Genomic DNA, 26855 nt, shown 5'->3' with positions numbered 1-26855 from the left:
ATTTGATGAGTTTGATGAGGGAAACCAAGAAATCCCATTAGCCTCTGTAGCATAGCTCTGAACAGCTCTGCTCAGCTCTGCTCCGCCATTCTAAAAATAGCTTGCACCGACAATTACCGGTAACAAACCTACTGCTATGACTATAGGGACTATGGCAATGAGCCAATTTGCCAAAATGTTGAACTATCCCTTTAAGCATTCAAGAGACTCCCAATTAAACTCCACTGTGGAGACATTAAATGAGTAAACATTCAGGTTCTCTGTTCTGAGCCTCAGAGACATTGTTGTGTTACAGTTGCTGGCTGATTGGCTTCCGACGCAGGAATCGGATACACAATATCTTCACAGGAATCATCTGATCAGAATCTGATTTTACTCACTGATTACATTACGTTACATATTGCAAGTGGTCAGATCCAATCAGCGTGTGTCTATATTGCATCTTTTGTCTTATCCACCATGATAACAGGCTATGCCCAGAAAAAAACAAACCGGACGACAGTGAACTGTGCTTGTTTCTGTCTCAATTCATCATGTGGAGCTGCAGCATAAATAGTCTGTTAATTGCAAAGAAGCGCCAGCAACCGAGGGCCTGCTGAGGTGTGCTGCCATCACCGCTGGAATGACAGGGGAAAGGGTGGACTGGTGCAGGCAGGCTGGTGGAATCGTGTGGTGGGGACGTTTGTTGATGGAGTGTGGCGCTTACATTTCTGGATGCCAGATCAGACATTCCGCATGATTTAATGCGCCTTGAATTAACGTCTGTCTCTTTGGCACTACGTTGTTGTTGTTGTTGTTGTTATTTGGTTCATGTCGCGCTGTGAGTGACGCAGGAGACACTTGGAGATCCTATCGAGCAACTGAGCTGTTCACATTGGAATAGATCTGTACAAATCTGATGAGAATCGCATTTGAAACCACCTCCGTATGGGGTTTGAATCAGATTTGTAAAAATCGGATCTCATGTGGTGTTTGGCTGTCAAAAACTTAAAATTTACCCTGTTTTTCCTTTGCTGAGGGTTTCCCTGCACAGCAGGTTCTCTGAATAAGGCAGGTCTTAGACCTTTATTGTAAACTTGATTCGTACTGTGGTGTGCTTCTATGAAATTATGTACAGTACTTGAATGGGTGATGTGTGAAGTACAGTGTTGTTGTGAGACATGTCTATGGTGACACCAAAGAGGAATTTCCACTCAGTGGATAATAAAATTTTCGTAATTCGTAATCGTAAAACTAGATACAGTCTGGATTATGCTACAAATCTGATTTGGAGTGGCAGTGTGAGCAAGGCCTAAGAGACCATTTAAAGGCTCAGGAAACCTTTGCAGGTGTCTGGATTTAATGAGTTTCACTTTTTGAATTGAACTACTGAAATAAATGAACTTTTCCATGATATTCTCATGCACGGTATATAGTAAACCAGTTATGACTTAGTCAAAGTTGAAAACTTAAAATTTCACAAAACATTTGTATTGATGGCGATATAGAAATATGATTGAAAGTGGTTTTGCAGAAAAGATTGTAAATTCATAATACCTTGATGTAGAGCTCCAGCCGTGGGTAGACTCTGTTCATTCTCATGAGAATAGAGAAGAGCGTCCTGTGGGGGAACGAGGTAGTGACCACGTGTGTGACTTCGGGAAAGGAAAAGACATTAAAGCCAGATGTTTCATAGAGTTTTAGAAACTCCTCATCGACCTGGTTTTCCCCCTCGCTCAGAATACTGCCGACGGCGTAGCGGCACTGCGGTCCAGGCACCTGCAAGAACAAAAGTTAGAACTGGTAAACAAGACAGACTGAGAGATTTATCAGATAGAAAACATGCCCACATTCTAATCTTACCAGCATTTAACCTTTTCCTCTTTTTTCCTTCACCCATTACAGTGATTTCAAATGTCACACAGAGACAACAGCACTGGCAGATTAATGCTATCGAGCAAAAAAAAAAGTTATCTGTCCGTTTCCAATATATAATCCTCAATGTTTACTTGTGTTTCAGAGATGGATGATGACTGCACATAACCATCTTTACTCGATCAATCATTCAGCCACCTGCCATCAACATTTACACGTTTTAAAAGGTTTACATTTTAGTTCCTAAGGACTGCTGAGCCATAAAAATAAGGCTATGTAACACAATTTCACAAGTAGGGGATATAGCTACACATTAGAAGAAAAACAATGAGGCGTTAGCTGAAAAAAGGATGTCTTCTGTGATGTCAGCTAGGCTCCAAAGTTAAAGAGGAGATATGCTCATTAATAGGAGCTCTAATTGGAGCATTTGGCAGCGCAGCAATTATTGCTCCTTCTTCCATTCTGAGCACCCTGGTGCCCATTAAAAAATAAGAAAAAGGAGACACTTTTTACAAATGAATGCTCCTGGGACATCTCTGACTTTCTCCCCACTGTGCTGAGCAGTGCACCACTGAAGGCTCGTGGAATAAATAAGCTGGAATGTTCCAATTTGTTCATAAACCTATCAATGCTACGCTTCAAGCACAGCCAGTGTGTCTGAGAATTGCCCATTTTCTCCTCTGTTCCTCAACACGTAAAGTCAGTGATGGATACAGTTGTGGTGTTCACCAAGCTCTGCAGACTAAGATTTTTTATTTTTTTTCAAACGCATACATCCTCAGAAGATGTGTGCAATCCTCATTAATTTATGATCTTAAGCCTTGTTTGATACCAGCACATGAACGACAAATGATCCTGTTCCCAGTATTATTATAATATGAAGATAAGATAAGATAAGATAAGATGAGATAAGATAAGATAAGATATTTATTAAGCCCCAAAGGGAAATTCAATACTGTAAGACTAAGCAATACAATAGGCAGATGGCCATGATGTTATATGTTATAATTCTATAATATACTATTCTAATCTACTTAATTAGAGGCTGGTAGAGTCATGATGAATTCTGATTATCAGATTATCAGATTATATGGAGCGATCACCATCGTCATCTGACCCTGTGACCATTTAACGGACTCACCCTCAGGGTACAGCCAGGACCGTGAATCAATTACCCAATTCATTGAGCAAGTTAAGTGTAATCAGCCACTAATCAGGAAGTGATCAAATATTTGCAACAGCAACAAATGCCAACAATTATCTGGAAGCAGCTTCTGCCAAGGTCCAAAAAAAAGAAGAGAAAACAAACAAACAAGTAAATTGCTTTTCTCCCTTCTTGTGTCAGCTCTGGTGTCAAGCATGGAGCAGCACACATGCATTATCAAGATCTGCTATTTGTGGCTGTGATATTTCAGAGATGAGAGTTAAACCGCACCAAGACTCTAGTGAGCATTGTTCTAAAATACACTGGTGGCATGAAGGCTAGGTTTAATAAGGACTCAGAAAAGGAAAGACGGATCACCCCCACCATCATCGCTAACAGTGTTTGTCACTATAGTTAAAGGAAGAGGATGGTCAACATCAAACACTCGGCTCAAAACAAACCAGATGGATTCTAAATGTCTAGTTTACGGCTCGTCTGATCTTAAGCTTTACTGCAAGTGCATCTGAGAAACTTTACACATGAGGATATTTCCAACACTTTGGATGTTTGTGGGGGTTCGCAGTGGGAAGTCTGAGCCGAGTGGATTTATTAATCATCACAGGACTCCAAGCGGGGAGTCCAGAACAAAGAGCCAGCGCCAAAAGCACCAAGCCTCTGTCCACACAGTGTTTTTTTTTTGTTTTTGTTTTGCCTCTCTGCACTCATCAAGGCACAAGAGTGCTGTCTTTTTAATGTTTTCTTCAATGGGCCGACAGCTCATCTGAAGCAAACGGCTCAGATATTCAATCGGAGGGATCCCTTCTTCTCGTCTCTGTAGCCGATCATCTGATCTGCAACGCAACACGAAAGACAAGCTACCTTCAGCTGCATGTTAAGTGTTTTATCCCCCCCCCTCCCCTCCCTCACCCGCACGCAGACCACACTCTGTGAGGTGGCTACAAATTTTTAAATGTTCTTCCGTGACTTTCTGAAAAAGGAACTTTATACTATTTCATCATTTTCTACAAAGACGGAGATTCAAAAGACATACGCAATATCTCCTGACTGGTCCCTCCCCCATGCAGCTGCCGTGCCCTCCAAGATCATCCGACACATGTGTCATTGCAGCTACTCCACTTGTCATCTGGGCTTTTTTTATTTAGACAATCCCTGTCTCCAGGGGCCACACACCCCCTGACCCCCGGTTGCCTACTTGGAAGATGGAGTTTGACAGAATACCACATGATCTGCCCATCTTATACCTCCCTCTGATGTTTACTGGATGCAGAGTGGGGGGTGGGGGGGTGGACGATGGAGAAGAAGGGAGCTGGATGATGAAGGTGAAGTGGGCACACCAGGTCAGAAACACAACAACCCCCCCCACACACACACACACACACAAATGGCTTTGAAACTGTGAGAAGGCTGGTGGAGGGCTCAGTGAGTGGAGCGCAGAAATTTGGTGTTGGCCGTTTGAAGGAACAGACAGAGCTGCCGCTGCCATGTCTCCATGGCAACCGTCTGAGGACCGACTCGAGTCCTCGTCGAGGTCTTTTGTTTCTCCAGAGGAAGTGATTAAAGGAGGTAAAAGTGAGAAAAGCGAGAACAGAGGGTGACTCCAGCCTCCGCACCGCTGACACTTCTCCTCTGTCAGTTGCACTTCTGAAAATCCTTCTCTTTGCAAATATCAATGGACAGTGTGTCCCACTATTTATCCACCAAATACCAGTCCTCCTATCTACCCGAGAGCAGTCTGGGGCTCCTGATGCGGGGACTGAATGGCATCCTGAGGCTCGGACGCTAATGAGCTGAGATCATTACACCAATTATTTTAACTTAGATCAGGACTTGGCTGTGACTGTGCGGAGGAACGAGGACCCACAGCTAGACTAATTGCTGGCTTGGGAAAAAGAGGATGAGCATAACAAAGGGGGTTCTGAAGCAAAGCTGGGACGGGTCTGTCGCTGAACTCTGGTTATACTCCATCAGGTTGTCGTGGATCAGGCTATGGCAGGTTCAAGCAGCGCCACTTAAGTCAATACCATTGAAAGCCAGTTCTCTAGTCTGAAGAGAGCGTTACTGTGAATATTACAGATAAGTCAAGCTGACAGAGGTAATATCACAGTATGGTTGACTCAATACTGATATGAAAGTTGGCTCTGACTATTGAGAGTTCCACAGTTTAATAATAGTATGAGGGAAGTGATCATTTCACTTCTCAATAAAGCTAATGTCATTATTATCTAAACTAGATGTACTGCGATTATACTAATTTGTTCAGATTATGGTAGAGTGCTAAATTTCTTTTTAGCCTCTCCACACAAAAGATTGCTCTATTACTATAACAATATGGCACAAAAATACTGTTCAGATTGATATTACAATAATTAGATGGTATCTAGTTTGATATGGGCCCCATCTCTCAGTTTCCATTAAAAACCATCTACACTCTCCGTTTTCCCTCTAGATACCCGGACCTCCAAACTGCTTGACCATTCTGTGTTCCGTTCCTTCTTGGTCTGTTTGGTCAAAGCCTTTTGAAAATGAACTCATGCTACTCACTTTAAAATGTGAGAACCAGCACCACATGATTTTTTGAGACCCCACTGAGTGAGCAGGATTAGGTATCAGGAAAACAGATCCAGCAGATTTTATTTCCTGCTGCTTATAGACACTCAGGTTTGGATGGATGAGTTCACACAGAGAACAGTTGATAGTGTGGGAAAACATCTCGAGAAGACAGCCAACCCACCAATTGTGTTTTTAGCCACAGTGGCCGAGAACCACAACAGTTGAAATGCTGGGAGCGTCTCTTGCTCAGTTTTGACCGTTGATCTTCATGCATTTTACGTCGTGAGATAATATCAAAACTTAGGTTTCATCATTATTTCCACTCCTGCGGTTGATTTTTATTTCACAATTAGCATTCTTTTTTTATAATTCTTCATTTAAATGCATTAAAATGACTAAGCTATAGTCAGAGGGTGAATGCAATAAACAGCTTGGAACTTAATCATTGATTATTCAAATTACACTATAACTAACAGTCACATGGCTGGTGTGCAATCCACCTGAGACTCTCTAGATAATTGCTCATTAGCATACAAGGATGCTATTGCAAAACCTTAGGTTGTTATCCTAGTAGCCTAGTTTAACACAACAGACAACATGTAAACTATAAAAGTAGACACATGGGGATTCATTTCAATAATGCAATAGAAAATTTAAATCCATGCCATAAAATTAAATTGCATAAGCCTATAGGCCTACTTCATAAGGCTACTTCATATACATTGTGATTCGTGTTATTACTGGGAAACAACTTTGAATGATTCAACATGCTTTGGTTTTATGTAGTCAGTATTCTTAAAGCTGAGAACTGCTGGATGTCAAGATGTCAACATGAAAAGCCATTAAACTAAACTGACCATCACATGTAGACCTCCTGCTGAGAACCGGGGATAGCCTACATCTTTCAGAGAATGGCGCTGTGGCCATCTAGCGGTGAACTGCGTTTCCTTATGTATTCTGTTAGATTTTTATGTGAAATTATTGCTCAAAGTGTGTGTAAACACCCTTGAAAAAGACTACTGTCCTATTACGAGTGCAGTGTGATGGATGTTTTACCTTTTTGGGATCGTCGTAAAATACTCCGATGCGTGACAGCGTTGGTCCAATACTCTGAGACTCCTTGAAAAGTTGTCCACAGTTTCTGTACGGTCCCTCTTGAAATTTATATGCGAAAGTAATTTTCTTAATGGGAGGAGAGCCGGTGAGCACGATAATGTCTGTGAGGAGTCCCGAGTAGAAGAAGATGTAAGCGGCTACTGACAGAAGACTGAACAACAGGCTGAGGACACAGAGACAGAGCCAGTCTGTCATGGTAGCTGCTAACAGGAGGAGCAGGTACCGTTATTCAGCCCCGGCAGCTGAGCGGATAAACACACAGTACCGTTGTTTATAAGATACCGTTTTGTTGTATTTCGGCGGGAACACAACTGTGCGATACTTGACTCAATTTAGATTTATTTCCCCCGAACGACAAAGCGCCAAAGATTACACGCTGCTCAGGACTTCCTGGAAGGTACCATTACTGCCGACCAACGGGGTGGTATTTCTACAAATCAACTGGTTAAAGGCAAATTCGCGGGGGGGAAGCACGTTCCTTTTAAATATATTATAATAATTCAGATTTTAAAATAGTTCAGATACTCGCGAAGTGTGTGTGTAAATATGGATAGGGCCTAATTAACTTTTCTATCAAGCTGTTTAGGCTATGGCTATCCTACTCATGTTAGTAACTTATTTATGGCAATTACAACAGTAAAGATTAATCATCATAGGTGAAGTGCATGTGAGAGATCGGCTACTTCCTCACTGTTCTGCTTTTAATGTGAGTTCCACATGGGATTTTGAACCCCATCTGGATAGCCTACCACAAAAAAAGTAAAATGAAATACTGAAATTGCAAGGTCACGTTTAGGCCTCGGGGTTGTGTACCTTATACAGTCATGCCCCGCCCCTTAAATTAAGTGAAGGCTGGACCTGTTGACACAGCAGCACCGTTTGGATAAATAACTTACAGTGTGACTTCCTAAAAGTGCAAACGTCTAGTAGTGCTACACCAGGGAGTCAGGACGATGGCGAAGACTGCGAAAAGGTTTTATGATCTGACGGCGAAGCTGCTGTCTGGAGAAACCTTCAGCTTCGCTTCACTGAAGGGGAAAGTTGTTCTCATTGAGAATGTGGCGTCTCTTTGAGGAACAACAGTCAGGGATTACACTCAGATGAACGAGCTCCACTCAACTTATTCTGACAAGGGACTTGTTATCCTGGGTGTACCCTGCAATCAGTTTGGTCATCAGGTAAGTCATGTGAATCCAGAGGTGGTCTTACTTATTTCTTTACAATTTAGTGTGCTATTTAATGAGAGGATACAGATCTAGCATTGGGGTTTGAAATTGTACTTTTTGATACTGTTGTCAGTCACTTTGGAATTCAAATATATCAAAACTAAAATCAAACTACTCATTAGAGTGCTCCATATAAAATTATAATAATGTTTTAAATATTAAGATATAGTTGTACGCTAAAGCTGGAGCAAGTCACTATTTGGCCAGATATTTAAAAATTTGCATTTGAAAATTTGAATGTAGGCCTACAACGCAGTCGGCTGACAACCTGTGTCACTAAAGTTACTAAAATATAGTGAAGTAAGTATGTAGTTATATTAGATGAACACACAATCATCTCCATGTTAAGCACTGCAGGAATGTACCACCAGGCCTCATTTTGTACATTTACATGAAAACCTCCAGTGACTGTTGATCATTTGAAACTGTCCATCTGCTCAACAATATCTTTATCTTTCTGTCTCTTTCATTACAGGAGAATGACAACAATGATGAAATCCTAAGATCTCTCAAGTATGTCCGTCCAGGGGATGGCTTTGAACCAAAGTTCCCACTCCTCGAAAAGGTTGATGTGAATGGAAAGGATGCACACCCCTTGTTTGTCCACCTCAAGGAAAATCTGCCATTTCCCAGTGATGATACCATGGCTCTCATGAGTGATCCAAAGTTCATCATTTGGAGTCCAGTGTGCAGGAATGATGTCTCCTGGAATTTTGAGAAGTTCCTGGTTAGTCCTGATGGAGAGCCCTACAAACGCTACAGCAGGCATTTCTTGACCAAAGATATTGAGGCTGATATTAAAGAGCTACTCAAGAGAGTTAAGTAACGTTTGTTACGACACACCCTGAGTGGCAGGAATTATCAGTTACATGCAGCTTGTCCATATTGAATAATCAGTAGTCATACATCTGTTTGGGGTATTTTATCACATTTTACACTTTCACTGCGCTAATCAGCTGCAGTAGGCCTACTACAAAGTAGCCACTGTGGAATTTCCAATGAAGTACATATGTATGTTCAGTCAGGTTTACTGAATGAAGACACTCCTTAAAACCTTTTTGTGAGGGGAGTTTCTGATGAACATGTAAAAAGGCTGACACAGCCATGTGTATAAGTCATAGAAATATACTGAGAGAAGAATTAAACATTTAATGTCAAAAAAAGTGCTCCTGTCGTATTTATACAATGCATACAAATTCTTAACAATCATGGAAATCTGTTTTGTGTTTGACAAAATCTAAAACCTGACTCAACAGGAATTATATTTTAGATGTTTGACTTTAGAAGTTGTTTAACATGAAGTTTCACATCTCCTACATGCAAATAATAATTTTATGATTTAGACTATTGCCCAAAAGCCTGGCACTGGGACATGGGACATAAATTCAAGCACTAGGCTATAGCATTGCTTAATTTCTTCCATTAATTAAACTATGGTGGCAGTTTGATACCAATGACTTAGATTGGCTTATTAGCAACGATTAAGATGAGACATTACTTAAATAGTAATAATAAATAATTCATTTTTGAATGAGTTTAAATAACATTACATACACTTAGCTCAGTTATAACAGCATCAAACAGGTTCATGTAGCTACGCCACACTTCCTGTAAGGGCGCAGGGAGCTATCCTTGACTGAACGCTACGCCGGGCTGCGACTCGTCCAACATGGCTGGCCAAGAAGACCCGGTGCAGAGAGAGATCCACCAAGACTGGGCGAATCGCGAGTACATAGAAGTAATTACGAGCAGTATCAAAAAAATCGCCGACTTCCTTAACTCATTTGGTAAGTTTTTATTGACAAATTTTACCGATGAGGTCACCAGTAATGCGGATGTTTTGTATTCACGGCTAGCTGCTCGAGCTAGCCATCCTGCTGTGGCTAGCACTGGTGTTGATGTTTTAAACGGCCACTCCCAGTTAGCAATTAGCTTTATGGTTAGCTGCGGGTTTGTTATTGTTTCCTCGTTAAACTATCTAAACAGTAAGGTGTAGGACATGCTTACACTTGTGTTTTGCTCGATAAGAAGTGTTGGCTGTGTAACAAATGTCGAATTATCGTAAGAGACGACAGACTCTTACGATTAGAGTACTGAAACAGCTGAGGCCAATGTTTTAGCCACTGCTAACGCTATTCTGCTGTCAGAATAATTACAGCAGCAGCTGCATCATTATGAATGCGTACGTACTGATGTTTGGTATTGATAGTACGGATACGTTGCAACACGTAGATTAAAATGGCATAACTGTTACAAAATGCAACTTATTTCCAACAGATATGTCGTGTCGATCCCGTTTGGCTACTCTCAATGAGAAGCTGACAGCGTTGGAGAGGAGGATTGAATACATTGAGGCGAGAGTAAGTGGGATATATTCTAATGAAATAATACGACGGTGTTTTTGTTTGTCTATTCTAACTAACATAACTATGATATGAATGTGTGTCTCATTTCAGGTGACAAAAGGAGAGACCTTGACCTAGGAATCATCGTTGTAATGCATAGCATCCTGGATCGACCTGCCCATCCCCCCCACCAAGAATCCTCGGAATCAGTGTGATGGATTTCACCCTACTTTTTGGGGCCATGTGGACCATTTTTATATTAAATGGCTGAATTTTGTGTTATTTTGTTTATCTCATGATGCATTTGTATAGAAGATAAGGCCCTTTTTTGGGCTTCAGTGAATCAAGCATCATCAATTTTACGAAATAAAAATGTGCAAAAAATGTTGTGGAGCTAAATTATGAATCTGGTATCAGCACAATTTATTGACCACCTGTGTTGTATACAGTATCATTACCACATCAGAGATTTATGAAAGGGAACTTTCTTGTGTGCCATGTTGAACAAGTAAATCTGTTGTCATCTTTATTAAGGACCTGCTTGTACAGTGAATTGTTTGGTGATGTTTCAGGATTTAAATACTGTAATAAATGATAAACTATGACTTTGTTTCATGTTGTAGCTTACAGACAGATTTAACTTAACTGATTAGAAAAAATGACAGAAGAAAACTGAACCAGTTTTCAGTAGCCCGTTTTTGCACTTAACAAAGCAGAGGTTTACAGACAAATTCAAACAGATGAGTGAACAGTGAAATATTTCTACTTTATTATACAAATTGTTACAAGGTTGCACACAAAGACATTGGTAGAATGCTATAATACAAGTTATAATATTCTGAATGAATAAGTTATATAGTAATAGGTTTATCAGCACACCATATATAAAACCATATTAAATGTATCCACACTGCCTTAACCCACTGATACATCAGTTAGCATGGTGTGAATAACATGCTAGAAGTAAAAATAATTATATCTCTACTGTGAAATCTTCAAAGTCCTGCAGTCCTTATGTGCTTCTCATCTTACAAAACTAAGCAGGCTTATATTACAAAGAGACTAGGTTTAAATCCTTATTTTTATTTTATTTTTTAAAGAGCCAGTGAGTCAGGCCCCCAGATCGATCAATATCTTACAATATTCCAATCATGATCTTGAAGATATGATTTATTCATGCTTTACTTTTTATAATAGTTTTACATATTTGTTCGCCGAAAAAAGTCACCACTTTACGTTAAACAGTAAGAGGGATTCGGCACCAGTAACCTGTTTAATTTAAAGGTGTCGAGTGAACATAATCAATTGATTTTTAATCCGTACGCTACGTTCAAGTCTTGGATGATTGCAGACAACATTGTGCAAATATGGCAAGCCAAAAAGGCTATGTCCTGCAAAATGGCGGAACTCTAACAGTCTTTTTGTTTGCCCTCCGAATAGGCTTTCAGGCAGTATTTCAACCATGGATCTATTGATTTCAACCAATTCACCATGTTCTACACATCTGAGTAAGTTACCCTACGATGTGTTCATTTTAAACATTGGTGAAGACACAGCTGTCACCAACTGTAATATCGACATAAACACTATTGAGTGTGAAACCTGAACTACATTCCTCCTGTGAGGTGAACTCTGGGCGAAATGTAACTCTTTACCCACAATGCACCATGTTATACACCAATGCATCCTGGGACAAAGAAAGTCCAGCCGTAGTGTTGTTGAAAGTCCTTGAGCGTGAGATGAATTTTCAGGCACAAAAATCGTCAATATAGTTTTGAAAATCTAACAGTGTGCAACAGTATTGTTGACAGACAACACCGGTGAGTTTATGATTATACAAATTTGAAACTGAAACGTCGAATAGCTTCTTATTTTTGTCGCTGTTTTTGGCATATGCTAACGTTAGACCGGGTTCATGTAACGTTAATGCGTTGCAAACATATGATGTGCTCTCTGCAGTCCGTGTAAAGTGGCCATAGGAGAGCTGGTCGGTGTCTGAGCGTGTTGATAGCTGAAAATATGATATTATGAGTGTATTAATAGAGGACTCGGCATTTTTGCTCTCTGTAGGTCCTGTGAGTGCCGAGGAAGAGAGAAAAATGGGGGCTGATAAAAGGTGAGTTGCAGCTAACGTTAGCGAAGTTCACCATGGTAGGTGTGGCTAACTATAATGACAGTGTTTTTTAATCACATTTTCGTTATTTTAAGGCTTTAAAGGTATGATACCTAAAACTAAAATAATTAGGTATAACCTGTGTATTCGGAATGTGCCACTTCCCTAGAGGTAATTCAGAGGAAGTGGCTAGGATTTTCTCTTAACAATGCAAATCATGTAGGACACTTCAGGGCAGTTATTTTACTGTCAAAATACCTGGTCATAATGACTGCCGCTTCATTGCCTCCATCAACCTGAACTGAAAAAACTGAAAAATAAAACTAGTCCAGCAGCCTTGATGTCTGATAGTGCTTTTTATGTAACGTTAATGATTAGGCCTAATACCATCTTTATAGCGTGAGGCCAAACAATCTTTATATAAGATGATTATTAGAACAGTGTGCTTGTTGAGAGTGATATAATAAAATGGGCCTTTGACCACTCTAATATACTTAATCCTGTTTAGAAGAGCTAGGCGTCTATTCAACCACTGAAATGCAGTGATCAACTCCGTGACGTCTTCATCACACAGTAGATCAAGCTTCTCTCTGTTCACATCACATAGTAAATCAAGGCTGACTGTAAAAATCCTTAGATCCTGATGCATCATATTTGAAGAAATAGTCATGGTTGTGCTAATTTTATTTCCTTGAATGTGTTCCTCAACAGGATTAGCCGGACAGAACGCAGTGGAAGATATGGCTCTGACCAGCCCCGTGATGAGTCAGACTGGCGTGACAGAAGAGAGAGGGATCAAGAGCGTGATCACAACATGCGCCGCTGGGGGGAAGATAGACGTGACCGTTATGAAGGAGGAGATCGTCGAGGATCAAGAGACAGTCCAGAGGTAGTTATTTTAATATCCAGCGATGTTGATAATGGTGCTGTGATGTGTTGGTGAAATGCTTTGATGTTTGTTGACATTGACACTGATACAAAACTGAACCATTTGTTTTAAAGCACCGAGAGAGGAAACGACGCAACAGCGATAGATCAGAAGATGGTTATCACTCTGATGGCGACTACCCTGAGCAGGATTATAGAAGGGACTCTGGGGAGGAGAAGAAGAGTAAGACCATCATGCTCTGGGGCCTGTCGCCTCATGTCACCGAGGATGATGTAAGTCTTTAGTTTTCTCTTGCACTTATAAACCCCTTTTTGCCTACCGTTAGTTTCTTTCTTTCCGAACTGAGCCGCTTTAGAACAATAACATTCTGTGTCTATGTTGTTATATAGATCCGGTTCGCCATAGACCAACTGGAGGGACCCCAGCCAGTGGATGTCAGGCTGATGAAAAAGAAAACAGGTGAGGGCCACCTATGAGGCGGATCCCAACCTTTCCCCCCAGTGTTTGACCACAGGGCCAATCTGCTGTCACTCGACCCATTTTCCCATAGCAACTAGGAGAAAATTTGTTACTAGGAAGGCGTTTTTAAATGTTAATTTTTACTTTCAGTTCATTAAGGATTCCTTTTTCAAGGTAAGTAACAGCAGCAATACTAGTTTTTGAGAAAGTCAATTGGCAGACACACACACTCTGTTGTTGAGTGTGGCTCAAACAGTGATATCCAGCAGGACTTTTTTTTGCTATGGTAAAACCCCTAAGGAGTGTGGCCCATTGTGTACCAAAAAGGGCCTGGGTTGTGAAGCAGTTTGTGGAAGAGTTTGAATAATATGCCCATGGACTCTTAACTAACACGCCTCCCGTCTATATTTGAATGCTGTCTCTAGGTATAAGCCGTGGTTTCGCCTTCGTGGACTTTTATCACTTGCAAGATGCTACCCGATGGATGGAGACCAATCAGGTTGCTTCACAATCGCCAAGTCTAGTTTTAATCTTGGGGTTCTGGAAAAATAACCCAAAAGGCAACCAAAGTGCATTGAATAAGTAGTGTGTAAACTGTCCAGATCTTTAAAAAAAAAAAATCATGGATTGTGTATTACAGAGCTAGATTAATAGAGATTATTGAGAGTATATTTATGGTTTCTGTTTTTAACAAGCATTTTAAAGTTTATTTTACTGTAAGGGCAGTAGCATCTAGGCTAAACTGCAGATCAGAGTTTATCATCTCCTTAACGAATTTGCTTTTAAGATGATGAACACATTACTCATAGAGGCATTATCAATGCTATGTCAGAGTTGAATGAAACCTCAGACAAGTCTGTTTCTGAGCCCCCTTTCAGTAAATGGGTTAGTTTTTTTTTTCTCCTTTTTTTTTCTCAAAGAAAACCCCTCCTGAACATGTTTATGGGAAACCAGTCAAACAATGTCTGTTAGGGTCACATTATACACACTGCTCCAGCTCAGTCTGGGCACACGGGTCCCAAACACCTAAAGAACCCTGCATACACCATGCTCACACATATATCCATGTGCCTGTCTTTAACACAAAGGCTATCTGTTGGGGGGAGGGTCCCTCTTCCCCTTCTCTCCCTTCCAACACTGCTTGCTCTGTTTGAGACGAACGCCCGCCACGAACACTTGACTGATTTTTTCCCCTCCTCTTTCAGAAACGTCTGACCATCCAAGGCAAAAATGTGGACATGCATTACAGTCACCCCAGAAACAAGTATGAAGACTGGCTCTGCAACACTGTAAGTTCATCATCCGTCTTGTTTTCACAGTCGCAATATCCAAACAAAGCTACTGCAGAACATTGCGCGCACACACGCACACTCACACTCAACAAGTTAGGTCTTTAAATTAAAATTGTCGCAGTCTTGTTAGCTCATTCTTTGGCACACCTGCATTTGAATAAGAGGTAAAGGTTAGATTGTGTCTCGGGTAAGTATGGTATGCTGCACCAATATAGACTCACTGCCTGTTCTCTGAGGCAGCACTGTGAAGGGCTTTAGTAGGTGTATAATAAAAATGATGTGAACGGTTACTTGCAGTGTGGCCTGTACAATTTCCGGAGGAGGCTGAAGTGCTTCAGGTGTGGAGCAGCCAAAGCTGGTAAGTAGTTAAATCAACAAAAGGCCACTGACAGACATCCGGGCTGCCTGACGCAGCAGTCCTCTGGGATGCAACGCAAATGTTGTGTTTTTTGGGGGTTATGGAGGCCAAGTAAAACAAAAAAACATGGACATGAGTGTTGTCACTGTCAGATGTAAGCAAAGAGCATAGATTTGAGAAATGGCATGCATCCGCCCTACACAAAATGGAGACAAAACACAACACAGTTTATGAACTGATACTGTAAACACAGACTCATTTTTAGCAGGTTTTTGACACTTATCACTTACCTAATACCTCGTCTCCACTTCTCTGATTTCCACTTTTCTGAAGGTTATGTTAATGCACCTCTTACCTCTGTCACTCTCTCAACAGAAGGTGAAACCAGCAGTAATACCGGAGTCTCTGAAACTCAACCTGGTGGAGATTTCTACGGTGACAGTAAGGACTGCTGTTTTATCAGATTTACATACATGGCTAATATTCTACCTTAGAGTGAGAAATATTTCACACACAATGGGTGGTTCTAAAATATAGACCTCTCTCCTTTGACAGCGATCATCCTGAGAAATATTGCCCCCCTGACCACCGTGGAAGCCATCATGACCGCCCTGGCGCCGTATGCTAATCTCTCATCCAACAACATTCGCCTCATCAAGGACAAGCAGACAGGCCAGAACAGAGGCTTTGCCTTTGTACAGCTGTCTTCTCCTCTGGTAAATCTACCAACCAACCACTTATCAATGCATTCTATTGGGATTCTCTGCCAATGTCTTAAAGGGATATTTCAACATTTTGGCAAATTTGCCTATTGCCATAATCCCTATAGTTTTAGGAGTAGGTTCATTACCTTAAATTGTCGGTGCAAGCTGTTTTTAGATCGGCGGGGCGGGGCGTGAGCTCTGCACGGCGCGCAGTATTTCCAGCTTTCCCTCATTAGACTCATCAAATACACAATCCAACAACTCCAAAATGCTCTCCTGGACAAGTTGGGACCTGAACATTCACCACGCTATGAAATAATAATAGAACGTTACAAGACAGAGTTGTTTTCGAGGTAAATACCTAACCGGAACTACATTCCAGACACAGCTGCTCGGCAGAGTGACTTGAATAGCGAAAGTAGTTCAGAGTATTTGCTTCATGTGTTGTAATGTTACATAATAATATGTTATTTTTTCATAGCATGGTGAATGTGCAGGTCACAACTTGTCCACAAGAGCGTTTTGGAGTTGTTGGATTGTGTATTTAGTTTGATTAGGGAAACGTAGAAATACCATTAGCCTCCGTTGCGTTAGCTGAGCAGCTCACATCTCTGCCCTGTCTATCTAAAAACAGCTTGCAATGACAATTAAAGGTAATGAACCTACTGCTATGACTATAGGTATTATGGCAATAGGCGAATTTGCCAAAATGTTGAAACATCCCTTTAAATTATTCTCCTGGACGAACTCGCCAATTCACTTCAAATTCAATATTGCTCTTCTTTCACAGGAGGCCTCTCAGCTGCTGACCATCTTACAAGGACTGCAGCCGCCTCTTAAACTGGATGGCAAAACAATTGGGGTGGATTATGCCAAGAGCGCTAGAAAGTGAGTGTAACAATAGTGTTATTGTGTGTGTACAGTGTAATGGTAGGAGAACCCAGCAGCTGTGATATAAAAAATGAAACATTTGTCTGTTTTAGGGACCTATTACTACCAGATGGGAATCGTGTCAGTGCCTTCTCTGTGGCCAGCACAGCCATTGCTGCAGCTCAGTGGTCTTCAAGTCAGGTGAGACCACGTACGCTCATTGTCACGTAATATGTCACACAGTAATTCATCCCCATGACGTTGCAGTGACACAGAATCCTTAATTCATGCTTTTACCTTTGTCCAATCCCAACAGAGCTCAGAGGGAATGTCAGAGTACAGCTACCTGCAAGAAGGCTACACTCCAATGTCACAGGTTAGTCGAGGGAAATAAACCATTAAGCTGCTTGAGATAAGATCATTTCTGATAGCTTTACATCAGTTTGATTTACTGTAGCAAATCACCACTGATGACATCACAGAAGATACGAGGTTGGGATGTGTATTTCATAGAAATGTTAAAAAACTTGAGCCACAATAGTAATTTTCTGCGTCATCCCAGGGTATGAGCTTAGATGAAGTAGTTTCACACCTTGAGCAAATTAATCTTTGTATCGTAATGATTGATTTTTTTCAATAGGAGTACCAGACATACTATCAGCAAGGAGCAGGAGCCAGCACCTCACAGGGAAATGGAATCCTTGGAGGTATATAATACTCTAGATGTTTGTTTGTTTGTTTTTGTCATCAAATTTTTTATTTTATTTATTCAGTGAAAATATAAACTTACAAAAAATGAAAAATACACATATGTGCACATATTACAATAATACAATGCAATGAGGAAATTATGATGTATCAATTTGAAGAAACAAAACAAAAAATAAATATTGAATGATTCAGATAATGAATATCTGACCATTTAATATCAGTATTGCATTGTTGTGAGGATACACAGCTGAAGTTACAAGATACTTAATTGTACTCACTCGACTTTTATTTGCTCACACTAAGCCTGGAGGAACAACAAACACAGACATGGTGGATTGGATAAAGCCTGTTTTTAGAGTCAACAGACACACACATCTCTGCTACATCTTCCACCATATGTTGTGATTTGGTTTTGTTTGCATACTGATGTTACACATTGGGAAAAAAATAGTTCCGATCTCTACCTATCCAATTTCAGCTGCCCCGGGTATCAAGATTGTTCCAACTGCAGCCGGAGTAGTAATCTCACAGAGCGCACAAGTCTACCAACCTCATGTAATTGCTCAGTCTGCAGTTCAGGTAACACACTGTTTTGTGTACACCTCGCGTTTTAACATTCACAGTTGAACAGTCCTAAAATAACACTTCCTTTGATTTCAGGTGTTGCCCCTTGCTCAGCAACTGGACACAAAGCCCCAGATGGGACACCTCCCTGGCATGGAAGCTGCATCTGTTCCTGTTCCTGTAGTTGTTGCCACTACCAGTACATTAATAGCTCCTGGACAGACAGCTGACACCACTGGTATGAGCACACAGGATCCCTGTAAAATCCGTTCTGTTCATGTACAATGTCTTTTATCGTCCTGAGGTCACTGTCACGCACATCGTTCCAAAGTGTTTCCCTGGACACAGATTGAACCTGCAAGGCTTTACAGGCTGCTTCTGTAGATTAGACAGCCATTACTAGCCTGTTATTACTTGAATCACTGCTGAAGCTGAGCTGTGTGTATGAAACAGTTATTCAAATGCTGTGGGTGTATTTTCTTTCTTATGTTTCTAAAAGAAGAAGCCCTAACGCCACTAAGACAACACTTAAAATGCATTTTGTCAAAACAGTATTTGGCCAAATGGAGAGTCCGCCTGGTACTGTCCTCCCTATAACCTTTATAAAATCTATATGCTTCGTCATAATCTCATCTACTTTGGTACAGGAGTGCTTGTAGAGTGATGTCAGAAGGCAAGCTTAGTTAACGTTAGTGCTGGGAACCTTCAGTTATTTCTGAAAGATGCACTTCTATCAATAGCTAAATGGTCCTTCGAGTTAAGTATGTATTTCTTAACCGACTACACTGCAAAAACTCAAAATCTTTCCAAGATTATTTGTCTTATTTTTTGTCCAGACGTCTCATTTCTAGTGAAAACTAATCTCTTTCCACTTAAGATAAGACTCATCACCTAACAATTAACTTGTTTTTAGATCATTTTCACTTGTTTGAAACAAATTTTCACTTGAAACTTGTAATAAGAAAGATAAACTTGCTCCACTATCAGATTCTTCTACTTACTTCAAGTGGAATAACAAAAAATGTCTAAAACAAGCTACTTTTTATGTGATGAGTCTTATTTTAAGCATAATGAGATTTGTTTTGACTAGAAATGACATTTTGACTAAAAATAAGACAAATATTTTTGGTAAGATTTTGAGTTTTTGCATTGTAACAAGGTGTACTGCCACCTGTTAATGGTGTAATGTTGTTTAATTGACAGCTGTTCCTGATACATCCACTTATCAGTATGATGAGTCCTCTGGCTACTACTATGATCCTCAAACTGGCCTCTACTACGATCCCACCACACATGTGAGTTAGTATGCACAGCCATTTAGTTTCCAGTCCTGCTGGTGCCAGTCAGAGGAGGTGACATTGTTTTCACTCTGTGCATTGTTTATGTCCTTTCAGTATTACTACAACTCTCAGACCCAGCAGTATCTGTACTGGGACAGTGAGAAGCAGGCATACGTACCCGCCCCGTCAGATGCATATGCCGGACAAAACGATTACGCAACAGCTTCGGCGATGGCGGGAGGCAAAGAAGCAAGAGAAGGCAAGGAGAAGAAGGAAAAGCCCAAAAGCAAGACGGCTCAGCAGGTCAGTGTCAACACATCCCATCCCAGCTCATATTGTCTGTTATACACATTCTGCTTCTACTTTATGAAACATTGTTTTATTGTTATGTATTTGAGTTCATCTTCAAATCTGTTTGACACTTTCAGATTGCTAAAGACATGGAGCGCTGGGCTAAAAGTCTTAACAAGCAGAAGGAGAACTTTAGGAGCAGCTTCCAGCCCATTAGTCATGAGGAGAGGAGGGAGGCAGCGGCTGCTGATGCTGGCTTCACACTGTTTGAAAAGAAGGTAATCCAGTGGTATTTAATACGTGAAAAAGTGTACATGCCTGTACCTTACACCTTAATGTACTAAATAGATTCTTTTGATTTTCTTTCTTTATAGCAGGCAGGAGCTCTTGAAAGACTCATGCCAGAGATGCCAAGGGCCCCCGAGGAGGAGCCACAAACCAGCTCAGTCAACCCCTCCAGGGTGAGTGTCTGCATCCCTGATTTTAGGGGGGTGGACTTTTATTTCATCAGTTGTGTTACAAGAGTCTGTGTCATCTGTATTTCATTGGGAATGTATGTGCTCTTCAGGTGGTATTTAGTTGAGCACTGTTTAAACCTGTTTTTATTCATCCATGTTGTGGTCAGTGTGGCCTTGTGGCAGCCTACAGTGGAGACAGCGACCCCGAGGAGGGAGTGGCGGAGGCAGATGGAGGCGACGGAATCCAGGACAAGATGACAGACTGGAAAAAGTTGGCCTGCTTGTTGTGTAGGAGACAGTTTCCCAATAAAGAGGGTCTTGTTCGCCACCAGCAACTCTCTGACCTCCACAAGGTAATATCGTGTCAACGACATGTCTACAGACTGAAGTACGGGTCTAGAGCGTCTTGTTGAGGTATTCATCTGTACACTCGCTTCTTTTTCCAGAAAAACCTGGAGGTTCACCGCAGATCCCAGATGACTGAAGCAGAGCTGGAAGAGCTGGAGAGGAAAGAGACCGAGGTTCGACCCCACACTGAATCACCCAGCTGCTGCTGTCAGACTGTTCCTCTTTCGCTGGCTTTAAAATTCCAATTGTTTTTATCCCTCCTGTGAACAGATGAAATACAGAGACAGAGCAGCTGAAAGAAGAGAAAAATACGGTATCCCTGAACCCCCAGCACCCAAAAAGAAGAAATTTAGCCAACCAGCCCAAGTCATGTAAGCAATTTGGTTTTTCAGATGTTTGTATCTTGCTGTTTTCCAGACTTTGCAGAGCTGACGTTGTTTATGTTGAATCTTTTCAGTAACGTAAAAAATGTCTCTCTTTTTCTTCCCTTTACAGTAACTATGAGCAGCCCACTAAGGACGGCCTCAACAGTGACAACATAGGGAACAAAATGCTGCAAGCTATGGGCTGGAAGGAGGGGAAAGGCCTGGGCCGCAACCAACAGGGCATCACTACGCCCATTGAGGTATTTACAGCAGCCAGGGTTACATGCTTAATCTCATACCAACTGTTTACGGAACGGATGTTTTACAGCCGTGTGACATAAGATCTCAATGGGTTCGGGCCGGGTTCAGGCTGAAATTTCATGCAAATGACTCGGGTTTTCTTTTTTGGCCAGGTTTGGGCTGAGAATTAATGCTAGTAAGGCGAGGTTGAGTTTTTTCACATGACTGATCAAAGCTGGAGGTCTGTCATCTGATTAGCACAGTAGTAGTCATTGTTTTGACACTTTTATTCAAGCATTTGCAAGTGAAGACACATCGAGACGGAGCATGTGCACGCACTTCACCGTTTACACGATACAATTTTACTTTGATTGGTTTGGGGGATGGAATATTCAACCCTTTCGAAACTGAATGGAATTCCATTGGTGTTGGACCTGTTTATTCTAGTTGAGATGTTTATGTGGAGCATTTTTATTTGGTTTGGACATCTGAACTGATTGTTATTGGAATATTTGGCTCCATGTAAACTGAGCTAATAACTGTAGATCACTTGCTTAAAACAAGTGCTGAAGTGTGTTGGTTGTCCTCCGCAGGCCCAGATGAGGACAAAAGGAGCTGGACTTGGCACTAAAGGCACCAACTACACCCTCTCTGCCTCAGACACGTACAAGGACGCAGTCCGCAAAGCCATGTTCGCTCGTTTCACTGAGTTGGAATGAGTCCAGTGACTCCACCTGCAGACGACCTGCTCCCTTCATGAGGAGGAGCCTCCACCACGTCCACATCAACAGGGACAACAGATCTGGCATGGGAGCGAAAGACTAGTTTTACTTCAGTGGTTTCACTCCTTGTATCATCCATGCCTTCTGCCATAAACCAGACCATAGACAAAACCTTAATTGAGGTATATCAAGATAGTGAATGACATAATTTATAAGTTGTACATATGCACAGTGAATTGACTTCCCTAGCTTACAGATTTCTTTTGTATTTCTTCTGTGGTAATGCCTTTTTTGTCCTGGAATGTTTAAAAGATTGTACAGTTTATACAAAATCTTTTGTTTGTACATTAAATAAATTACATAAGAGGTTACTGGTTGTGTTTGATGACTCATACAGTGGGAATGTACATTTTTATGCCAATGGCAGCAAGAGCCGGAGGGATATTACTGTCAGGTTGTCTGTCGGACCCATTCTCGTACTCAAAATAGCTGCGTTACGACTTGGTGGAGTTTCTTCAAGCTCGGCATGAACATTCACCAGTACTCAAGGATGAACTGATAACACTTGGTGGTCAAATTTCAAATCATATTGTCTTGGCCTTGTAAAATGCAATATCTCAAAGACAAAAGGTTGGGGAGGAAAAAGTACAAAGCCTTTAATGAGAACTATCAGTACCACCACACAGTCATTCTTGTATTTCTTTAAAGGTTCCTGCCAAGAGTTCCTTATCTTTGCGTAAGTCTTATTTACAATCATCTTGATGTGCTTCAGAGCACTCCAAGTTGTATACATAAAATTTGGCATAGCTGTCTTTCTATTAAGACATATCAGGTCATGCAACAAAGCTAATATGATAAGAGTTTACAGTGAACCACCAAACACATAAACTAGGCCAGAAAAGAAGTGAATCCACGGTGAAAAAGCTTCGATCATAATGCTAGTTCATAATGGAACAGATAAAATCAGCCAACATGTTTCAGCCACAGCAGCTTAACGATAAAGGACCCTGCACTACTCAAAAGGTTAATGATATTGGGCTTTCACATGGTATTTCAGTGCACTGTAACCTTTACAGGTGAACTTGGTGTGACCTCTAAACTTTTTAATAAATAAATCAGTCATAACATAACATGCTGTTCTCTAACAGGGTGATTCACCACAAACATCACAACAAGTGTCTGATCCACCCACCACTAAGTGTTCTGCTTCAGTGACACTTTACATTGAAACAGTCCCCTTCATCATGCTGTTCACACAGACAGAGACACACAGAGAGACAGAGAAGTGGACGTCCTCTGGGCAGTGGCCATGACAACTTATTCAGACATGGATGTGTTTTGTTGTGGTACACCCACTGTTGTTAGCTTTGGTTTCAATACGTTGTTTGAGATGAAGAAATGACCATTCCATACTTCTATTTAAATGCCCTATATCATGATATAATATCACTTTAGCATGAGCTTTTGACATTTTCCATAAAAACACCCAGAAGTCGAATATCCCTAAATTTCTGTGAGTAGTGTATAACACAGGTAGACAAATAAGACAGCCAGGTGAGGACTTCTCCACCAGAGGTCAGTGCAAACATCGGAGTGTTGAAAACACAGATTCTGTTTATGGTGAAACAAATATATCAGAAGCATCTACAGAAAAGCAACCATGTCAACACTGTCATTCACATCAGGAAATACCAACGCCTGGAGCTTATGGACCCGGCTGCTCTCTTTTTGGTTGAATGTTCTCTGTCTATCTCCTCTTCTAGGGGTTAAGGTCCAAGATCTGTACCAATAGCTGAAAAAGAGTCATCATTATGAGTAACCCTAAAATGTTTCACCATAACGTACTCACAATTACCGGTTTTGACAGCATATTTATGTTCGGCCAATCAAGGCTGCATGAGTCAAATGGGGAAAAAAACATTTTAGAAACCAAAGTTATATAAAGAAAGCCTGACTCACTGTTAACCATGTGTATCTTTTGTGATTTTTGATTGTGAAAAAAATTGCATGTCCTCATTTAGTGGGGGATTTGGTATTGTAGTGTGATTGTCTGTCCACTAGAGGACCCAGAGCTAAAGCCATGAGCCGACCGGTCCAACCTGCTGAGGTGTCCTCCAGCAGGACACCCAGTGTTTCCCAGTTCCAGGAGTTAAGTTGTTGTCTTAACTCCTTGTGAAAGTGACAGTAGAAATGTATTTCTCCAGTGAGACAAGACCTAACAGATAAATAGAGGGATGGGTTCTGAAGGGTTCTCCCAGCACATGTGGTCCAGGTCCAGCTGTCAGTAGCCTGTCCCATGCAGGCTCTTTCCTGTGCCTGATGTGCTCTCATCTGGTTGGAGCTTTAACTGTTGCAAATCAAGACACGGTGCAATGTAAAGGGGTTTTTCTCAGCTGTCTTGCAGGGTTGTGGACTGACTGACCAGAATAAAAAAAATAACACTGTATTAATACATACAGAGAGTGTGGGAACACCACGGAGGAGTTATTGCCTCATTACTACAGGGTGGCAGAAGTATTTGATCAGGGAAAATGTGGTTTCTAGAAATATTCTTCACCAAAGTTTGAAACATCAAGCAGAATATCGAATGCAGTATTTTAAATATCACGTCCTTCTTTGTTAGGGGCCGACAGAACATGACGTACAGTCTGTTTCAAATAACTATGTAATGCAAGGGTGGTTTTCCTTGTTGCTGTTCCAATAAACACTCCTGTGGAGTCTCTCTCTTATTTACACACGTGACCAGTGGAAGTATTGTATGTACAAATATGGACGTGAGCATGAATAAATTCTTTGTGTTGTCACAGTGGGACGTTTCTCAGGCTCAGAGAAAATACAGCGCCCAAGAACAAGTGGACATTCAGAAATTAACAACCTGTATTTCCTGTCATTTCCAGTGCATATTTGCAATTTGTCTCAGTAGTTTGCACTTGGAGTCCAAAAAGCCCTTTGTGATCATCCGCTGAAGGCCATTAACTTGAATACATATGAGCCAATCTTTAAACAGTGTATATACCAGTACATAAAGGCTATAGCCGGGGTGTGTAAATTATAAACAGATATTGTTCCTTCATACAAAGACGTGGTCGGTTTACGTGTCTCCCTGCTGGCGCTCCTTATGTAAACAGTGTGTTACACAATGAAACATAATACACTACATCCCTTGGGTTTGTTTCATGGGGTTCAGGGTTCCCCGGCCTTTGATTTTTCCACCTCTTGGGGAGAAATGTTCTGAACCTCACATCCACCTCTGTTACATAAATATACTGTAGTGATACGTCTTGACTCCCGTGGTCTTAGAAGAAATCGCTGCTGTTATACTCCCATCTTGCATTCTTGGAAAAAAACACAAAAATCAGACATCAATCCGCAGTGTGAGAAAGACAAGCCGTATCCCTCTCTCTATGAATGGCCTTACGTAATTCCTTTGAATAAATAAACTGTAAATTAATAAAGAGCTGTGGCATGATCAGGTTCTGCTCATTGCTTAATTGAGGTGTTGTGTAAGGCTGGAGTTCAGGGCAACATTTTGGAGTTTGATTCCACTCAATGTGATTTAAATGATTATGGAAACAATGGACCTCAAATATCAGTCAGGATTCCCAGCAGACAGAACCAGGAGAGTTTGTTTTTTTAAGGATCCTTAAACCCAAAGGCAGAGTAGAGTTTAGTTTCATGTTCATTCTTTGTTCTGTGAACGCTGTTATCTGTTCTTTGTAGTCAACATACCGTCAAACACCACACCTCAAAACCCTGCTGAGCGGTAGAAAAAGAAACAGTGTCCAGTATGTTAGCGATTGTCTTCGAGTCCTAGAGCTCGACATCCATTTCTTTCTGAAGGTATTGTCCAAATCCTAAAAGGCTCTTTTAACATCTGAATAAAAATATTTCTCAAGTTGCAACTAAATCCCCTGTCCTGCTACTGGAAATCTGCTTGTTCCTTTTTGTACAACACATCAATCAGAAATTATTTTAGATGGAAGTTCAAAATATTAGAAAAAATAGACAAACAGAACAGATTTGTACATTTTGCTATGGCCAGTGAAAACGTACATTGTTTTCAGTTTATCTCTTGTACACACTGAGCACAATGGCGGAGAGATTTTCAGGTGTGACTGTGGGTTTGTGGAATGCATGATTCATATCATCAGCAGGTGAAACCTGGTCTTATGTTGCTTACCTTGTTGGTTCCTTTCCTAACCAGGGAAGGGACAGACAGCTGAACTAATGAGTTAACTTACATAATATGTAAAGATGCAGTGGGAAGTTTTTATCAAATCACAATCACTTTCCTTTAAATATGTTTATTATTGTTTTAGGATGTCTTTTATGACTCATTAGTTTATTCAGCCATAGTAATTGTCACAAAATGTAGCTGTAGCTTATAACTGTAACATAAAACATATGGTATTAACTGGTTTACTTATGCTTTGTTCCAAGCTGTTTTCAGCCAGTCTACAGCACCATGTGAAATGTTTAGAAGTTGATATGTAGTATGTCTTTATTATCATTTATCAACAGCGCTTTGACAGGTGACACCTGATGTACATTTAAAGCCATTATAAGCAATATCACCTTCTTAAAGGGACATTTGGCACATTCACCTATTGCCATAATCCCTAAAGTCTTAGCAGTAGGTTCATTATAATTGTCAGTGCAAGCTGTTTTTAGATCGGCGGGGCAGAGCTGCATGGTATTTCCATGTTCCCCTCATCAAACTAAATACACAATACACAACAACTCCAACAACAAAACACTCTGGTGGTCGAGTTGTGCCAAAATTTGGCAAAATGTTGAAATATCCCTTTAACAGAGATCTAATGAATATTCAAAACCATTTCTTATACTATAGTACTATAAAGGAGCATGTACAGTCAAATGTTTCGCTCCGGTGGAGACCAACCAGTCATGAGTCCAGATGAAAGCTAATGTTGC

The 26855-nt window shown here is 40.9% G+C and overlaps 4 protein-coding genes across 4 annotated transcripts in view; 3 read left to right on the top strand and 1 right to left on the bottom strand.

The window, feature by feature from the left end:
- The window catches only part of tex264b (testis expressed 264, ER-phagy receptor b), a gene marked incomplete at its 3' end in the record, with an annotated part of 45509 nt that extends 38481 nt beyond the window's left edge, over positions 1 to 7028 (bottom strand). Inside the window, exons 1-2 of the mRNA XM_083971374.1 lie at positions 6626 to 7028; positions 1537 to 1758 (exon numbers count right to left, since the gene is read on the bottom strand). Coding sequence (XP_083827500.1) covers positions 1537 to 1758; positions 6626 to 6880 — 477 coding nt within the window. The 5' untranslated portion in view covers positions 6881 to 7028. The remainder of the gene's footprint in view (positions 1 to 1536; positions 1759 to 6625) is intronic.
- A 536-nt stretch (positions 7029 to 7564) lies between these two features.
- On the top strand, positions 7565 to 9050 carry gpx1a (glutathione peroxidase 1a). The gene is made up of 2 exons (XM_083971482.1): positions 7565 to 7863; positions 8387 to 9050. The coding sequence occupies exons 1-2, from the start codon at positions 7639 to 7641 to the stop codon at positions 8735 to 8737; spliced, it is 576 nt and encodes a 191-aa protein (XP_083827608.1). The 5' UTR covers positions 7565 to 7638; the 3' UTR covers positions 8738 to 9050.
- Positions 9051 to 9525: 475 nt separating this feature from the next.
- On the top strand, positions 9526 to 10861 carry brk1 (BRICK1 subunit of SCAR/WAVE actin nucleating complex). The gene is made up of 3 exons (XM_083971527.1): positions 9526 to 9698; positions 10189 to 10271; positions 10368 to 10861. The coding sequence occupies exons 1-3, from the start codon at positions 9581 to 9583 to the stop codon at positions 10392 to 10394; spliced, it is 228 nt and encodes a 75-aa protein (XP_083827653.1). The 5' UTR covers positions 9526 to 9580; the 3' UTR covers positions 10395 to 10861.
- A 1083-nt stretch (positions 10862 to 11944) lies between these two features.
- Positions 11945 to 22291, top strand: rbm5 (RNA binding motif protein 5). The gene is made up of 25 exons (XM_083971373.1): positions 11945 to 12076; positions 12327 to 12372; positions 13081 to 13258; positions 13372 to 13530; positions 13648 to 13717; positions 14143 to 14216; positions 14923 to 15006; positions 15307 to 15367; positions 15743 to 15808; positions 15923 to 16083; positions 16862 to 16959; positions 17055 to 17142; positions 17258 to 17317; positions 17582 to 17648; positions 18131 to 18231; positions 18313 to 18454; positions 19420 to 19511; positions 19611 to 19799; positions 19925 to 20065; positions 20162 to 20248; positions 20413 to 20598; positions 20692 to 20766; positions 20864 to 20964; positions 21089 to 21218; positions 21792 to 22291. The coding sequence occupies exons 2-25, from the start codon at positions 12356 to 12358 to the stop codon at positions 21915 to 21917; spliced, it is 2553 nt and encodes an 850-aa protein (XP_083827499.1). The 5' UTR covers positions 11945 to 12076; positions 12327 to 12355; the 3' UTR covers positions 21918 to 22291.
- Positions 22292 to 26855: the final 4564 nt, after the last annotated feature.

This window comes from Trachurus trachurus (genome assembly GCF_905171665.1).
Source record: "Trachurus trachurus genome assembly, chromosome: 5".
Taxonomy (NCBI): domain Eukaryota; kingdom Metazoa; phylum Chordata; class Actinopteri; order Carangiformes; family Carangidae; genus Trachurus; species Trachurus trachurus.
The sequence above is the reverse complement of the archived record's forward strand: the minus strand, read 5'-3'. Positions and strand labels throughout refer to the sequence as shown.